The 16,836-nt window shown below is 60.5% G+C and overlaps 1 protein-coding gene across 1 annotated transcript in view; it reads left to right on the plus strand.

The window, feature by feature from the left end:
- The window catches only part of SORCS2 (sortilin related VPS10 domain containing receptor 2), a 433,021-nt gene that overhangs the window by 396,070 nt on the left and 20,115 nt on the right, over nt 1–16,836 (plus strand). The window contains exons 10-13 of the mRNA XM_034670980.1: nt 298–477; nt 5,020–5,166; nt 10,403–10,505; nt 13,904–13,980. Of these exons, the coding sequence (XP_034526871.1) occupies nt 298–477; nt 5,020–5,166; nt 10,403–10,505; nt 13,904–13,980 (507 nt within the window). The remainder of the gene's footprint in view (nt 1–297; nt 478–5,019; nt 5,167–10,402; nt 10,506–13,903; nt 13,981–16,836) is intronic.

A 16,836-nucleotide genomic window follows, 5' to 3' on the forward strand; every position in this document is an offset into this window, starting at 1 on the left:
CAGACGGGCAGATGGTCTGACGTGGGGCTGGGAGCCGGAGGGCCATCCCTCCCACAACCCAGTATGAGGGCCGGAAGGTCACCCCCATGTTGGAGGTGGGAAAACGGGAGATCAAGGGACGTGTCCCCGGTCCCAAGGCTGAGGCAGGAGCAGGATGAAAATCTAGGTCAGCCTGACTCCCGGAGAGCCGTGACCAGCCCCCCTCGGCCGGAGCCCGGCCCCATCCCCCCGGAGCGCAGTCTCCCACCCCCGCCTCCCGCCCACCGCTGACCCTGCACTCTCCCGCCGTGTCCGCAGGACCTGCAGGTCATCAGCACGGACGAGAGCCAAGTGTTCGTGGCGGTGCAGGAGTGGTACCAGACCGACACCTACAACCTGTACCAGTCGGACTCGCGCGGCGTGCACTACGCGCTGGTGCTGGAGGACGTGCGCAGCTCCCGGCAGGCGGAGGAGAGCGTGCTCATTGACATCCTCGAGGTGAGGTGGGCGCCACGGAGAGATTGGGGCCGCGCCCCCCCACGGTGCTAGGCGTCGGGTGTGGGGCCCGGCCTCACCCCATCCGCACTCTGTCCTCTCCCCCGCCCCCCACTCATTCCTGGCGCTGTCTCTTGGGCCTACGATATTTCGGGAAAGCGCCGCAGATCTGGGCTTTGCAGGCCGAGAGGGTCCTGTGCAGGTGCTGTCAGAGCAAGAGAGAGAAAACCTCGTCTTTCCAACCAAATTCCAGGTTTCATGCTGGAGTAGGGCTCTCTGTAACACAGATCTACTCTGGGAAGGAATCTTTGGGGAGTACTGGTTTGCTGAATTGGGGGTCTGTGATAGTGGTCCTCCTCGTAGATGTGCTCACAGGCCACCGTCTGTAGAGCTGTTCCCAGCTCGCGCTCCAAAGCCCGGAAGCGGGCATGGTGGGGTTTGGCCTGAGGGACAGAGGCGGCGGCTCCGAGCAACCCTGCCTCTCTGCCTCTCCCCCTGCACTTTCCCTGGAGCCCTGCCTCAGTTGTATCCCGCGGAAGCCCGCACTTGCTCTCCTCGGACATAAGGGCCCGATTGGAGGCTCAGAACCGGAGTTCCTGGCTCCTAGGCCAAGTGCCACCCTGCACCATCTCGCTCTGTACTTGGATTCCACGGACATCCATGACACTGGGTCCTGCCTACACTGGGCTCTCACGGTCACCTCCTCTCTTCCGGTCCACACCAGAGCCAGAGAGGGGCCGCTCGGCCCATTTCCAGGTCAGGGCCCTGAAGTTCAGAGAAGGTAAGCGACCTGCCTGCCCAGAGCCCGGAAACCAAGCAAGGAAACCAGCACCAGACCAGGCCCGTCCGTCCTGAGCTTGGCTGTCTGTCACCCAGCACCCTGGCTCTGTCCTTCACCACCCACCCGTGGCAGCATTGGCAAGTGCCCTAACCGTAGTAAGTGCCGGGTGTCTGTGGGGCGAGCAGAGCCCGGGGCAGACAGTGGGGCCCATCCGTGTGGAGAGACCCAGGGCTCCAGCTCTGGGTGCTGTTAACCAGCAGTATGAAACCATTTTCCCCAAGAAAGTAATGGACGTAATCATTCGTTTACAACAAGAGCCCATTGGTCTGGGCTCACGTCCCCGCTGGAGGACCCAGAGGAATGCAGCCTTCGGGCCCTGCCGTTTGCTGGAGCCGGCCTCATCCTACCTGAGGCAGCCCCCCGCCCTGGGCCCTGACCTGCAGAACCTCCAGGGAGGCCGCCGGGCCCGTCCCAGACCCGGCTCTGCGACGCGTTGGCTCCTGCACCACACAGCCGCTGGGGACAGGAAGCAGGGGACGGCGGCACGGCAGCGGTGACCAGAGCGAGGGGGCCGCACACGGGGGCCGCACACGGGGGCATGTTCTGTAGCCCATTCTGTGCGCACGTGTCTGTGCGCTTGTACCACACCAGGCTACGGGCCGCTCCCTAGCGACAGGGAGGAACAGACTGCCCCTCACAGACCTGCTGGGCTCTGGGAGGCCAGCTCCCACCAGTGGCTCCGATCCCATGTGCCAGCGCCCAGGGGACACAGTGGGAGGCGATCGCCCAACCCAGGGCGGGAGTCAGGGAGTGCTTCCTGGAGGAGGGGGTGCAGCCCGAGTCGAGGCAGAGCAGAGCTTAGCCAGCTGGGGAGCCAGGGAATGTCTGTGGACAAAGACACGAAGTAAGAGGACACGAGGAAGCAGTGGCGGTTCACAGCGGCAAAGGTGAGGTCTGCTGCCCGCCTGTGGCTGTCCTCACAGGGGAGTCACTTCTCTGAAATCCGGCTCACGGGGACACGGGTGGTAGATACAGGCACAGCTCTGGAGCGGCACTGCCTGTGTTCAAATCCCAGTTCTGGTATGTGTTTACTATGTGACCTTGGGCAGGTGACTTCTCAGTGCCTCAGTTTCCCCATTGGGAAGTGGCAGTAATGTCTTCGTCATAGGATAGCTGCACAGTTTCAAGGACTTAGTCCTCCTCAGACACGGAGACCAGCGTCTGGTGCCAAGTTAGTGCTTCGCGGGCTCTCCGCCGCTTACTCGGTTCCTAGAGACCTGAGCTAACGCACAGGAAGGACCTGGCCCCATATCTGGCTTGTGAGGTCCTACACGTGAGCCGGTTATTGTCATGGTTATTGTCCCTCCAATGGCGTGTCCAGAAAAACGCTTAGTCCCAGCCGTCCCAGCACGTACTGCCCGAGAATGCCCGGGCTCTCAGGGGCCGCTGAGCTGGCTCCTCAGCGTGGGGCGCCCCGGCTTCAAGGCCGGACAGTAGCCCTCCCCTGAGTGCCTCTGTGCTGGAACCTGGGCTAGGAATGGGGTTCAGGGGACCCCAGGCTTGCCCCTGCCCCTGAAGAGCCCTGGCCACAGTTTGGGAGGCAGCCATTGTCATGGGCTGAATGGGGACCCCCAAAATATATGGCCATGTCCGTCCCTGGACCCTATGAGGGGACCTTATCTGGAAAAAGGGTCTTTGCAGCTCTCATTAAGTGAAGGACCGCGAGATGAGAGCACGGCAGATTGTCCAGCCAGCCTGCAGATCCAATGACAAGTGTCCTTCGGGGTCAGAAGAGGAGACATGAGCACGGGAGGCGGCCACGTGAAGATGGGGGAGAGGTTGGAGAGATGCAGACACAAGCCCGGGCTTCTGGAGCCGCCAGAAGCTGGGAGAGACAAGAGAGGGTCCTCCCTGGGGACGTCCGGAGCGAGTGCAGCTCCATCTGCACCTCTGTTGGGGACCCCGGCCTCCAGACCGTGACGCGAGGTTTCTGGTTTGCCCCCGCTGGGGGTGCCTTGCTACAGCAGCCACGGGCGCGAATACCGCCCCGAGGAGGGCCCGTGGGTGAGACGCTGGTGTTGGGAGCTGGCACGCCCCGGCTCAGACCGCGCCTGGGGTGGGCACGGCCCGCACCTGCCACCTGCCAGCGCCGCCCCGAGGCCTCCGCGCTGTGGACTGCTGGGTGTGTTCCGGAGACCAGCGGGGTAGGAAGTAGCAATTGCGGAATTCAGCAAGTCCGCGCTGGGCAAATCCACGCCCAACCTGCCCTCAGGATGTCGGGGAGCCCCCTTCAGCCAGGGCCGGGCCCCAGGGGAGCATGAGGCAGAGCGACGTCACCATGTGCGGGAGAAGGGGCCGCGGTCCTCCATGCCCTGGCCTGTCACCGCGGGAGGACCAGCCCCAGCTTCATCGGTGGATCGGGGGCTGGGCGCCCTTCCCACCCAGAGCGCATCCTGTGCCGACATGCGTGGCACGGGGCGATTAGGGTTGGCGGGGCTCGCTGTGATCACGAGGGGCCCTGAAAGGGGAGCAGACGAGGAGGGTCAGAGAGACATGTGTCATCACGGCTGGCAGGCCAGAGGGACGCCACCCCACCGGCTCCGGAGACAAAGCCGGGACCTCCCGAAGCTGGAAAAGGCCAGGACACGATTCTTGATTGTCACCTGGATCGTCCAAGACAAGCGGGCCCTGTGACCCCAGGGACACCGTGCAGGACTTCTGGTCTCCGGAACTATAACTATATTACTGTTATGGCAGCTGCTGGAAGTATGTCCACCCTCCACTCATCCATCTGTCCTTCTGTCGCCCATGCTGTCCCTAAGGGGGGCACGTGGGGGCGGGCCTGTGTGCTGAGTGTGGGGGAGCATCAGACCCTGGAGTTGGGGGGAGCTCGTAGATGGCCCGCCACAGAGAAGGCGCTCGGGAACCATGCCTCGTGACCTTGACCTAAGCAGAGTCCTTGGCCTGGGACCTGGGGTAAATTTCGTGGCTCCCTGAGGCACCGTTTCCTCGGGCTCACCTTGAGAGTAGTGACGTGCTATCCACGGAGGCGCAGACCCAGCCACAGCCACAGGCGCATGGGAGGCCACACAGGCAGGGCTCCATGGCTGCGGCCCGAGGCCCCCTGCATGTGTCAGGAACTTGGGGGAGAGGCCGCCTCTGTGGGATCAGGACCCTGACCTGCAAGCATTTGCTGATATTTGACCTTTCTTATGGGCCCACTCGGTAGCCGACAGTTGGCTGTGTGGGACACTGCATGGGCACTTGGGAAACTCTGAGAAAGGGGACAAGGTGAACCTGCACCCCTGGCCAGGGTGGGGTGGAGGCTCCTCACTAACTGCATTTCCTTGTGGGGGGCTGAGCTGAGCAAGTTTGGGGGGGCCTGCAGCAATGGCCCAGGCCCTGTGGGTCCCGTGGAGGGAGGCCAGGGCTCAGGGGCTGTGGATCTCTGGGGTAGAGACGGGGTGACCATGACACAGAGGCCGGGCAGAACCAGAGCTCTGCACACGTCTAATGGCCAGTGTCTGGACCTGGGATGACAGCTCTGTGTCACACGAAAACCCAGTGTTTGGGGGCCACAGTCGGGGATCCCTTGCCCCCCCAAGCCCCACTCACCTCCAGAGTGTACAGTCAGCCTCAGCTCTGGGCTCTTGCTGGCGTGAAGGCAGCCCCGTGGGCAGAGCTCTGAGCAAGCGGCTGGCACACGGTGGCGGTCAGCGGGCTCTGGGCACGTGTTTACAACACATCTTGGGTTGCTGTCCCAGGTCCGAGGGGTGAAAGGAGTCTTCCTGGCAAACCAGAAAACCAACGGGAAGGTGGTGACACTTATAACCTACAACAAGGGCCGCGACTGGGGTCACCTGAGGCCACCGAGCACGGACATGAACGGAAAACCCACCAACTGTGAGCCGGTAGGTGCCTCTCCCATCCCGACCTTCCCTGGGGCGGCTCAGGGAGGGACGTCTGAGAAAGGCCATCTGAGAGCCAGGGGCCACAGACGTCTCTGGACGCAGCAGAATGGAAGGGTTACCGGGCAGTCAGAGAGGCAAGTGCGTCAGTCAGTGCGGCCACAACATTGCCACGTAACAAACCACCTCCAGCAATCCTGCGTTCTGCAGATCTGGGCTCAGCCGGGCACTCTGCTCATCTGGGTAGGGCTCGTCACAAATGTGGGGGTTTGCAGATTTCGAAGGGGGTCTGCTCCTGTGTCCAGCTGTTCCCCCTCCACCTGGGACCAGCGCGGGCTCCCTGTCGTGGCGATGGCCGAGGTGCAGGAGCCTCTGTTACACCTGCAAATCCATGGGCCGCGTGGAGGACCAGGAAGTGCACCCTGCCTGTGTGTGTGGTGGGGGGACAGGGGTCAGCGGCCAGGCTGGGCCACAGCCCCAGTGTTCTGAGCTTCAGGCTGGTCCCACTATTCCCAGGGGGCCTCTCACACGAACACCAGTGTAGACTGCCCCAGTCCGTTGACTGCCCTGGGGCAGGAGGCCGGGTGTCCCTCTGGCCCTTGCTTGGCCACTGGGAGGTGTGGGTGGCAGGCAGGCCCGTGTCTGTGAGGATAGGAAGATGGAGCACTGTGGGGTCCTGGCTGGAGGCTGCTCAGCTCCCCGTGGTCCAGCCTCTCCTTGCTCCATGGGGAGCTCACCACCAGCACCAGCGCCTGGCCTTCCCCAGCAGGAGACTGCTCTGAGGGGGATGGGGGTGGGGTCCGGAGTTAGAGCTGCATAGAGCAAGCAGACAGGGCAGAGCACATCCCTTCCCATTTGGACTGACCCCCTTCCCGTGCTGTCCTGTGGCCTGGAATGCCTTTTCCTTTTTCTTTGGCCAGCAAACTCCTATTGGCACCTGAACACCTTGCCCAGATAGCCCCTCCACTGAGAAGCCTCCGCTGTGCACACCTGCTTCTCTGTTTTCCACTGGCCTTGACTATAAGTTACTTGCAGGTAGGGACCATGCCCTGGGGACGCCTGAGCCCATCCATATCTCTGTCTTTCTGTACACAGAAAGGACTACAGTGTCTGTTTTACAGGGATATTTGTTCCACAAAGATATACGGGTAGCTAATATGTGTGGGGCGCTGCTCTGGGTATTTGGAATACATCAGCACACCTAACCTTGCCCTCCTGGGATCATGCTGGATCTCTCTGCAGGGCCTCTGAATATGGTAGGCCTCCGTTCCACTGGCCACGGTGTGGAAACAATCCACGCAGAATCTGTGCCTCCCTCTTCCTCAGGGATGCTGACCCCCAAGGGCCCCAGGGCAGCAGCCCCAGCTTGGCAGGGACGGCCCTTGCTCAGTGAGCCCAGGCCTGGGCTGCCCCTTCCTACCCCCGCCCCCCCCCCGGGCCTGTGCCCTGCCTCGGAGCGAGGCCCTCCCACTGAAACCCGCGGAGAGCGCGGAGAAGTAATTCCCTGCCGCTTGTACGGACTTCGGGGAACAGCAGGGCTGCGAAGGGCTCGGTCGTGTATCATCAGCAGCAAAGTTGAGCCATATTAATCTGTCAAAGCAAGTTTTTGCTAAGAATAGATTCTTGTCTGCAATTATGCAGCTCAGTGAGGAGATACCGCGCCTGAGATTCATGTCCTCGCTTTAAAATAACACAAGTGGGAGCAGGCTGGTGGAAAGTGTGGCCCCAGCAGCCGCGGAGAAACTGGTGACCTTCAGGCGAGAGAGAACAAGGTCCAGGCCTGGGTTTCTTGTCTGTGTCCTCCACTCGGCCGTGCGTCCTCTGCACGAACAGAGGGTTCACTTCTTGCCAGAGGGGTTCCCACTTATCGCAGAATACGGAAATGTATAAACAGGGAGAGAAGGTACAGCCCTCGCCGGGTCACCCAGAAATAACAGTAATCGGGCATTTTCCTGACAATCTTTTAGCTTCTGTGCAGTGAAAGAGTCATCGCGGGGACCCTGACACATGTGATGTGTCTTCTTTCCCTCAACTCTGGGTCACCAGCACCTTTCTGGGCTACAGCCTGGCTCTCTGGGGCAGATTTCCTTCCAGGAATGGGGACTCGTGACAAAGATGAGTGTCAGGATCAGATCTGTTCCGGGAGGATAAATCCTCTTTGGAAGTGGTTTGAATCTGTTTATGTTTTAATTCAGAATGAAAACCCATTCACTCTGCAGCCCTTCTCAGACCTGGGCTGCATCAGGAAGGGGGTGCTGGGGGCTTGGCGCCCCCAGATCTGCCTCACCCTGCCCCCCAGCCCTCCATCAGCTTAGTCCAGACGTGGCTGGGGGCGATCACAAGGCCTTGTGTCAAGCTGTCAGACACCAGCAGACTAATCCCCAGCAGCTCCAGGACCAGCTGGAAGACACTTGTCTGCAGGCCCTCCGTGGCTCCAAAGGGGACCCCAGCTCTGCCTGCACCTGCCAGCGTCCTATGGGCCACAACTGACCACACAGAACCCCGAGGAGGTTCCACCTGTGGCCCAAACAAGTAGCTGGCAGCTGGGACCGCCCCCAGCAGGTGGGGAGGGGGAGGCGGCCAGGCCCTACGAGGCAGGACGCTCTGTCGTGCTCTGCTCACCGTGCACACAGTGATACCGTGCGCACAGCGCATCAGGGGACATGGAAAGCCTGGTGGCAGCTCAGGGAGGTCATCCTGGGCGTGCAGGGTGCTGCAGGCCCCACCTGGCCCACCAGGAAACCAGGGGCAGCGAAGCAGGGCTGTGCCACCTCCCGTCTCTGCCTTGTCCCTGGCGAGGCTCCTTTATCTTCTGACTTAGAGCCCCCTTGGGCCCCCAGGAACCGGCCCTGCCACAGAGGTCATAGGAATCTCCCTGCCCGGTGGTGTCTGATCACTGGGTGGGGAGGGGGAGAGAACTGAACGGTCTCACCGAAGATACTCGTTCATCAAATCTGCTTTTCAGTCGTAAGTCAGGAGAAAACCGGAACAGGCAAATTCTTACCCCACGGGTTTGCGGGGAGGCTTCGTCCTGTTGGATCCAAGGGCTCCAGGACTGGGCACGGGGCTCTCCACTGAGTCAGGGACTCTGTTCTCATCTGTAGCAGGGGCTCCTCTAACCCACACCCTCACCACGCCCCCCACCCCACGCCCCCACACCACGACACCCACCCCACACTCCCCACGACCTCCACCCCCCCACCCCATGCCCAACCCCCAGCTGGCACTGGTCGGCTTCCTATCTCCACAGAGACTAGACCAGGCCCTGGGGCCGACACCCGGTGCCCTCTGACCTGGGTCAATGTCTGTTTACGAAACGGTTTCACTTTTCCCTCAGCACCATCCCAAATGTGCTCTACGGGCCAGAAGAGAGACCGTGAGACATAAGAGGAGGGGCAGAGGCCTCTCGCAGGTAGACGTCAGCAGATGGTAGAGCGTGGTCCTGACAGCGGGGTGTGCGGGTCACCCCCGCGCCCTGGGAGGCGTGCATGGCAGCACCACAGCCTTCACAGCACCGCGGGACACCGAGGCCTGGAGGTGCTCAGAAAGTGAGGGGTGCCTCCTGCGTTCAAAGCCGGCTCTCTGTGCTCAATGCCACGGTATTTCTAAACTGGAGATTCTTCCAGGAAATAAGAGGGCAAAAGAAATTATTTCTTTTCTTATAAGGAAGCCATGAAGCAAAACCTTGTCTGGGGTGGGCTGGACCCCGACGTTTCTCCAAAGGCCGTGCTGCGTTAATTCAGTAATCCTGCGAAGTGGAGAGAGAAACAGAGACTCAGAGACACTAAGCCCTTTTTCCAGAGTCACACAGTTTTCAGGGGCTACAAAGATTCAAAACCCAGCCCTTTCTATGGCCCCACATATTCCAGGCCTGGGGAGTTCCCAGACGGGGGCCTCCAGAAAGGCGGACAACTCTGGGGTCAAGAACTCAAGAACCCCTTTGAGGTCTGGTGTGCGGCAGGGTCTCTGGTGGCCCTCCTGCTCCCTTTCCTGTGTTATCAAGGTGGGCTTGTCCAGTCGGTCCCCAGACCCCACCTCCCAGGCCTCAGGAGGGACAAGGGAAGCAGCAGGAGCTGGGGCGCTCTGTGCGGGCAGCCCCTGGGGCATGGCTGACAGGTCCCTGCCCCGTGCACCCCGAGGCGCTGTGTAGAGACCTGGGGCCTGGTCCCATGGTTCTGTAGTCTGTCGTGGGGGTGCCAGAGGGTGCGGGCAAGATGGTGGCCTCGAGGCCTTGAGGTCTGGGGAGACTCAGGGAGGCCGCAGTCCACAGGACACGCCCTTCTCAGCTCGTCTGTTCTCCCTGGACCCCCAGTCCCACCCGGGGGCGAGCTGGGGTGCAGGCTGCCAGGAGACAGGGAGGGTGAGGGGGTCTGTTCCTGCCAAGCCGCCAGACAGGAAACTGCTCCTGCCTCCTCCTTCTGGGAGGCTCCTGGCCCACTTTGGCCTGGAAGTGCGTCCCCTGCTGGAGAGATACCCGCAGGCTCAGAGTGTGGACCCTGGACCCAGGCAGCCTGGGCTGTAGCCCCAGCCCCACCACTGCCCTTGGACAGGTTGCTTAGATGCTCCCTGCCTCAGTTTCCCCACCAGTGACACAGGGATGGCGGCGGGGACGTGGAGAGCATCAGTGACATGTAGTGCTGAGCTCAGCTCTGGCACAGAGGCTGCTGTCCGTCCATGTGAATCACCACTGAGATGATTATTACAACTGGTTTTCCTGCCCCTCCCACCGGGGCACCCACCCCCCCGCCAGCGCTGTCCTCGGGGCACACATGTTGCTTGCCAGTGGGCTCTTCACTGAAGGTGTGGGGCTGCTGGGGTGTCCTACAGCTGTTCCCTGGTGCCTGGAATACTGTGGCCACTGGAAGACCCTGGGAAAGGTTCTGGATGGATGGATGGACGGGCGGACAGATGTGGCCATGGGCTGTGCAGGCCCCAGGAGTCACATTCCGTAACTGGGCACCACCCGTGGGAATGTCCACTGTATGCTGGGCATGCTGTCTCGTGTTGGGAGAACCCTCCCTTGGAGAAGCCCGACTGGCTTCATCCACAACCGGTCCCCCTGGACCTGATGACCTCCACCCCATGGTCAGCTCCAAAGCCTCCTTCCCACCCTCCATCCCCTCCTCTGAGGTGCTCCTGGCCCTGCCTTCCCACCCAAAATGCCTCAGCCTTACCTTTCCTGGGAACATGTCTCCCACCCTAATGCTGACCTTGGCCCCCTTTCCCCCCCGCCCTGCAGCCGGACTGCCACCTGCATCTGCACCTGCGATGGGCAGACAACCCCTACGTGTCGGGCACTGTGCACACCAAAGACACTGCCCCGGGCCTCATCATGGGCGCAGGTAGGAGGCTGCCATTGCTGCCTGTGGGGAGCTCCATCCTCAAGGGTAAAACTGGGTGGCCATGGGCCTGGAGCCTTGCTGTGTCTGTTCGGGGGCAGGGGTGCAACATCTCCAGGGAGCTCAGCAATCATGGCACACCCTGAGGGACAAATGCGTGGCCCAGAGTGACCACATGATACATGTTGCTGTGTGGGAAGTTGGAGGGATGGTTGGATGGATGGATGGATGGATGGATGGATGGATGGATGGAGGGATAGTTGGCCAACTGAATGATGGGACAGGGGTGAATGGTGAAGCACAGGCGAAGGGAAAGGCAGGCGGGTAGATGAGTGGACAGTGGGATGGCCAGATGGAAGGACGGACCACAGAATGGTGAATGATCAAACAAAGGATAGGTGAATGGATGGATAGATGGATGGATGGATGGATGGATGGATGGGAGAATGATTTGAGTCATGGCTGATAGGTATTGATTCTCGAAGAAGGCTCTAGTTTAGTCGAGAAGAGAGACACATACAACTAACATGAGGAAAAAAAAAATCAAAGCAAAATCATGCTGGTTGCTGTCAACGTGGTTAAACTAGAGCCTCCTTTGGGGGTGAGTGCATGTGTGTGGATGGGACACGAGCTAAAATAAGGTTTATTTGACTTGGGAGAATCTTTCAAAATTAAAAGCATGTGTTTTGAAAGCGCATTGCCGGGCAGCGGCTGGCATCGTACTTTCCTTGTCATGTTCAGGGTTACGGGCTGTCCTGCACCCAGCGCTGTGACAGCCCCCAGCCCCCGCCTGTTCCCACTGCTTCGGTGCAGGTAGGAGCCCTCAGGCCACTGATGGGAGGAAAGGGAGGACTAGCCATCGTGGCCGGGCCTTTCCTCCGTCCAGGCACTGAGCTTCTAATCACTGCACCAGCCCCGAGAGCTTTACCCCTGTCTTCACAGGAGAGCAGGCGGGAGCTCGGGGAGGGGGATTATGTGCCACACCTGCAAGGTGTCACTCAGGAGGCCCGAAACCCAACCCAGCCTCCCAGGGGAGGGGGCACCCACAGGGCGCTCCTGCCTCTCAGCCCCTCAAAGGCACTGTCCTGATGGGCTGAATCCCCAGATTCTTGACCAAAATACCAAAGGCTTCAATGTTTCCGTGGCCCAAAGACCTCACAAAGCCAGGATGAGCTGCTGCCTGCCCGAGCACACCGTGTGGGTCTGGAGATGCGTCACGCACAGCATAGTCTCACGGAGACCGCAGAGCCCAGCCGACCCCGGGCCTGCAGAGAGAGGGCATGCCCACGGCAGCCTCCCTGCCTCTCCCTTAGTCATGTCCCCTGGGCCTCAGTTTCCCCACCTGTAAAAGGAGGGCACCGCCTCCGTGTTTCTCAGGCCCTTCTGCTCTGACAGCCTGGGGACACATTCTGTGACTTTCCCTTTATTTTCCCCAGTGCCTGTCGGGTGACTGGCAGCCTGATAGCTCTGGTAGACGGAGCAAGGAAAACAGATAGCATCCCTTAGAAGACAGACGTCTGCGCCGCGAAATCAGACAGGGAGCTCGCCTGGTGCGTCTTGCTGACACTGCAGCAGTTGCCGCACGTCTCCGCGTGCTGTGCGTGCTCCCGGCGTGTCGGCTGGCGTCTGCAATGCTGCGGAGATAAAGGCGGCCCTCCTTCCTTCCTGCCCCAGTCATTCCTTTCATTCATTCAACTCGCTCCTTTCATGCATTCACGGCCATCTCTCAGCACCGTGTGTTTGCCGGGCGGGGAGAAGGGACCCCGTTCAGCACCTGCCCCTCCGTCCCTCCGCTGCGCCTTCCCACCTCCACGCCGGTAACTGGCCGTTCCCTCCACCTGGCATGCCCTTTCCTTCTCCCTTGGCCAGCGTGCACTTGTCTCTCCAGGAGCAGCTCGGAGGTCACTCCCTGTGGGAGTCTCCTCTTGTTGGCCTTCCTTGTCAGGCCCATCAGCTGTCCCCCGTCTGCTCTCACAATTCCTCGAGCTTCCAGATATCTGGCTCTGTGTGCAGGGGCATGGCACACTTCTTCCCCAGCTGGCTCGAGAGCTCTCTGGGAGCCCAGGCTGTGGTTTATTGTGCTCAGACCCCCCCACGGCTCACACAGGGGCTGGACAGAGCTGGTGCTCAGCATTTGCTGTTGAGTAAGGGCAGGAATGGGCGAGTGGGTGGGATTGATGAAGAAGAGAAATGTGGGGATGGAGGAGTGATAGGTGGGTGGATGGACGCATAAACTAATGAGGGATGCATCGATGGATGATGGATGCTTGGAGAGATGAGTGGATGGGTGGAGAGCTGGGTGGTAGATGGATAAATTGAGGGATGGATGGATGGATGGATACATGGATGGATGGATGGATACATGGATGGACACACTGGTGCTTGGTTGGACCTCAACAAAGATGACAGGCACACAAACCGTCTGCCACTCTGCTTAGAACTCACATTCACTCACCTATTTGAGGACAGTCCATCTCCTTTGGAATTTTCCAGAAACATCTGACATTGACTCTGGGTAAGATACTGCTGAGACTACCCCATAAATAATGCTGCAAATGGCCAGTGATGTACAGGTCGCCCAGGGCAGGGGCCTCTGGGGCTCTCGGCTAGAGCCCAGAAGGGCTTCAAGGTCCTCATCTGTAGGCTGGGGTTGGCTTGGACACCGAGCTGGGCGTCTTCCCGGTCTGGCACCACCCCAGGATTTAAGTCTGAGTCTAGACAGTGGCCTTGAGGGTCGTGACCCATCAGGCAGCCTGGTGCTGGGCTTAAGTGAACCACGTAAGGACCTCCTGGCTATCCAGGTGGTTTGGTGCCTGCCCACCTTACATTCCTCTCAGCATCCCCTGAACACATTTAATGAGCGCCTGCTGGGTGCTTAGCCTGCTTCTTCCCTGTACTTCCCGTGCTGCCCTGGACCTCCGCTCTCCCCAGCCCCAACCCGGGGAGCTGGCTCCAAATGCAAACCCAGCCGTGTCCTGCCCCAGTGTAAAGCCTGTCAGGGGCCGCCACGTCCCCACGCCGGCCCACCTGGCGTGTGTCCTCTCCCCCAGTCCCTGATCGGCCCTCCACGGTTGTTCTCAAACCATCCATTCCCATGGACCCCTCAAGCGCCGGCCCCTGCCTGCATCCCAGCCCTCTGGAACTGCCTGACACTGGCTTTCCCTGGGCAACGTGAATCTTCTCCTGCACAGACTGGGCCCCAGGGCCCCAGCCCCATGGTTCCATAGGCCGGTCAGTACATGGACAATGCAGGGGGGCATGCGCATGGGCGGCTCTGGCATGGGGGACGCAGACCCAGGGCCCACATGCCTCGTATGTGGCCATTTGTCTGGGCACAGACCTCGGTAAGGCCACAAGCTGGCTGATCCTAAAAGCCACCCTGCCCTGTTCTTCCCGACCAGGTAACCTGGGCTCACAGCTGGTGGAGTATAAAGAAGAAATGTACATCACATCAGACTGTGGCCATACCTGGCGGCAGGTAAGGAGGCTGGGGGCCTGGCGCCTGCCCACACCCATTCTGCCGAGACTCCTCGCTGCTGTGTTGATTCTGTGGTGCCCTCCCCTCCCAGATGCGTCCCGAGATCCAGGTGGTCACCCTGCAGCCAGCCCGCCTGGCTGGACACGGAGCTCCTTGCAGCAGGTGTTCGTGCCTCTGGCGCAAGCCATTGCTGGGGAGTTAGAGATCTGACACGCACCTTCTCCCGCTCAGACCCGTGGTCGTGGGGGTCTAAGCAATAGGAGTAAATGCCAGGGCCGGGGCTGGAGGTGCCGTCCCTGCAGGAAGCCACATGGGGCCTCGGAGGCTGGGGCTGAGCTCTTCTGGGAGCCCAGAGGCCAGGAGACGGGGACCAGGGGTGATGCCCAGGTTCCCAGCAGGGGCAGCTGTTGGAAGGGAGGGCAGAGACATCCCCGGGCAGTGCGGTCGCGGGAGCAGGCCCAGGCCCTGCCCCGCCCTGGAGTGACAGTCCCTGCTTTTAACACTTCAGAAAATGCACTAACCTTTGGTGTGCATCTCCCCTTCCAGTGTTGCGAGCTATACTTGCCGGAGGCCCCACTTGCAGCCCCTCCCCCAGCTCATGCTCTGGACAAATACGTTAGCCCTGAAGGCACCCTATTTACCCGCAGCCTGGGTGTAAGGCCCTGACATTTTTAATAATATGCAAGAAACAAGGAATTTTGAAAAGGGCAAAAGAGACTTACTGTGTTAGAATGTGTCTATTTCACTAAAACCTGTGAAACATGCCTAAACTTCCTGAAAGGTCACCATCTGTCCATTTATTAAAGGGACGTGCCCCCCGTTAGATTAAGTAGGCCAGGATGAAACAGACGAGGTGTTCTAATTTTCTAGAAACCAACCATAAGATATTCACAGAGGCCCCTGTCGTCCAGCAGTTTGCTGGGCTTCCACACTTGGGAATGTCGGCAGTGGCTGGGGGAGTATTGGTGCCCGTACAGAGCGGGGGCCTGGCCTCCAGGGGGGCAGTGGGGGTGCCGGAGCCGGGGCAGGAGACGAGGGGCCCTGTGTGCCTGTGTGGGAGGAGGAGAGGCGCTCCATGGGGTTTGGAGTTGGGGGGGAGGTGGAGGGGCAGAGGACAGGCTGGGACAGTCACCCAAGGCAGAGCCGTCTACAGAGCACAGGCAGATTGTCAAGGATGTAATCATGTGTCTGAGAGGCGAGCTCTCAGAATACGAATTACCGAACGTGTCTGCTGCTTAATGGACGTAACCTTTTAAAAACATGAGTTCCCTAAGACGATAAAAAAAAACAAACCAGTAAACACTCAAGGAGTCCCCTCGGAGCCTGGGGTGTGGGGAGGCGGTGGGAGGGAGATGGGAGGGGGAGGCCACCTGCCTCTGGGCCCTGCTGCCTGGGGGCTGATCAAGCCACAGAAGGACCCCGTTGCTGGGGGGTCAGACCCCGGCGTCCCCGCTTGCAGCGTCCCAGGCTAATGGGAGTGGAGTCGCTCTGGGGGTGCCCTGGGGTGGCCGGGAGGCACCCTATCTTTGGGGTGATGGTCAGTGCCCCCGTCTGTCCTCCAGGGAGCAGCCCCCAGCCTTGTGAGCACACGCAGCTGCACCAGCAGGCGGGAGGCACGGGCCCGGGGAGGGCGGCACTCTTGCTCTGGGACGACCGGGCTCTGAGAACCCACACCCACCGCTCCACTGCCTGATTACCCCGGAAGGTGAAGTAGGCCCCCAGAGGGGCAGCAATGAGAGTCCCCATGGTGCGGGCAGGAGCGTCTGCAAGTTCAAAGGAACAGAACCAGCGCCCGCGGGGAGAGAGATGTGTTTGCTGCGAGGCGCCCCCAGCACAGCACGAGGACCCAGCATGGTTCAGCCACAGTGCCCAGCAGCCCAGGGGTCCCGGAGAGGAGGCTAGCTTCTCCTTGAATATTTCCCGGGACAGGGAGCTCCCTCTTTCCTGGAGGAGAAGCTCGGCTGCTTGGGAATTCATTTTCCTTGGGTGGGTCTCTGCCCCTCTGGCGTGTCGGCCCCCCAGCACACCGGGATTCCTGGACCCCGACTTTCATCTCTCCCTCTGGACTCCAGCACCAAACAGAGGGTCTGGAGCACTGGCTGTTGGCTGAGTGAACAGTTGGGGAGGAAAATTATGAACCTTTCTTCCCCACAGTGTCCTAAAATCTGCAGACTGTCACCTCCCTCATCCAGGAAACTGCCTCTGTTCATGTAGCCTCCGGAGCAGATGGGTCCCCGAGTCTGGGGAGTGAGGGCTGCAGGGGCATATCTGGGGAGCACCCAAGTTAGTGCTGTGATCCACCACTCCAACCTGCAGCCTCATCACAGCCAAAACACAGCCCGTCCTCCCCCTGGGTGTGTCCTGCTCATGGAGTCAGGCGGCCCATGGACGAAGAGTCAAGGTGGAAGGATAGGGGCTGGGTCCGAGACTGGGGTCTACCCTGGCTCTGCCAGTTGCCAGCTACGGGGCCTTGGACAAGTCACTGTGTGTCTCTGAACCTCTCTTTGGAAAATGGGAAGAGAACGTCTGAGCGTGGTTGCCATTAACAGGACCGTGTGCGTGCGGCAGAGGCCACCATGCCGACCGCCCAGCCCCTTCCTCCCTGTCCCCTCCAGTGCCCCACCTGCCGACATGTTTGAAAACACAGTTCACAGATTTCCAGACCCCAATCTGGGATCTCCTGGAGAAGCTGGCACTTGGAGCCAGGCCCCGCACCTGGCCCACCCCACTCGTGCATGGCGCCTGCGGGGGTCCTGCAGGGGCTTAGCCGTGCTTGGTCTTCTGGCTTCCCCTTCCCTGGGTAGAGACCCGAGCTCACTGTTTAGCTCTCTGTGCTCACGGACGATCTGGGGGAGG

Source organism: Ailuropoda melanoleuca, chromosome 11, assembly GCF_002007445.2.
Source record: "Ailuropoda melanoleuca isolate Jingjing chromosome 11, ASM200744v2, whole genome shotgun sequence".
Classification (NCBI taxonomy): domain Eukaryota; kingdom Metazoa; phylum Chordata; class Mammalia; order Carnivora; family Ursidae; genus Ailuropoda; species Ailuropoda melanoleuca.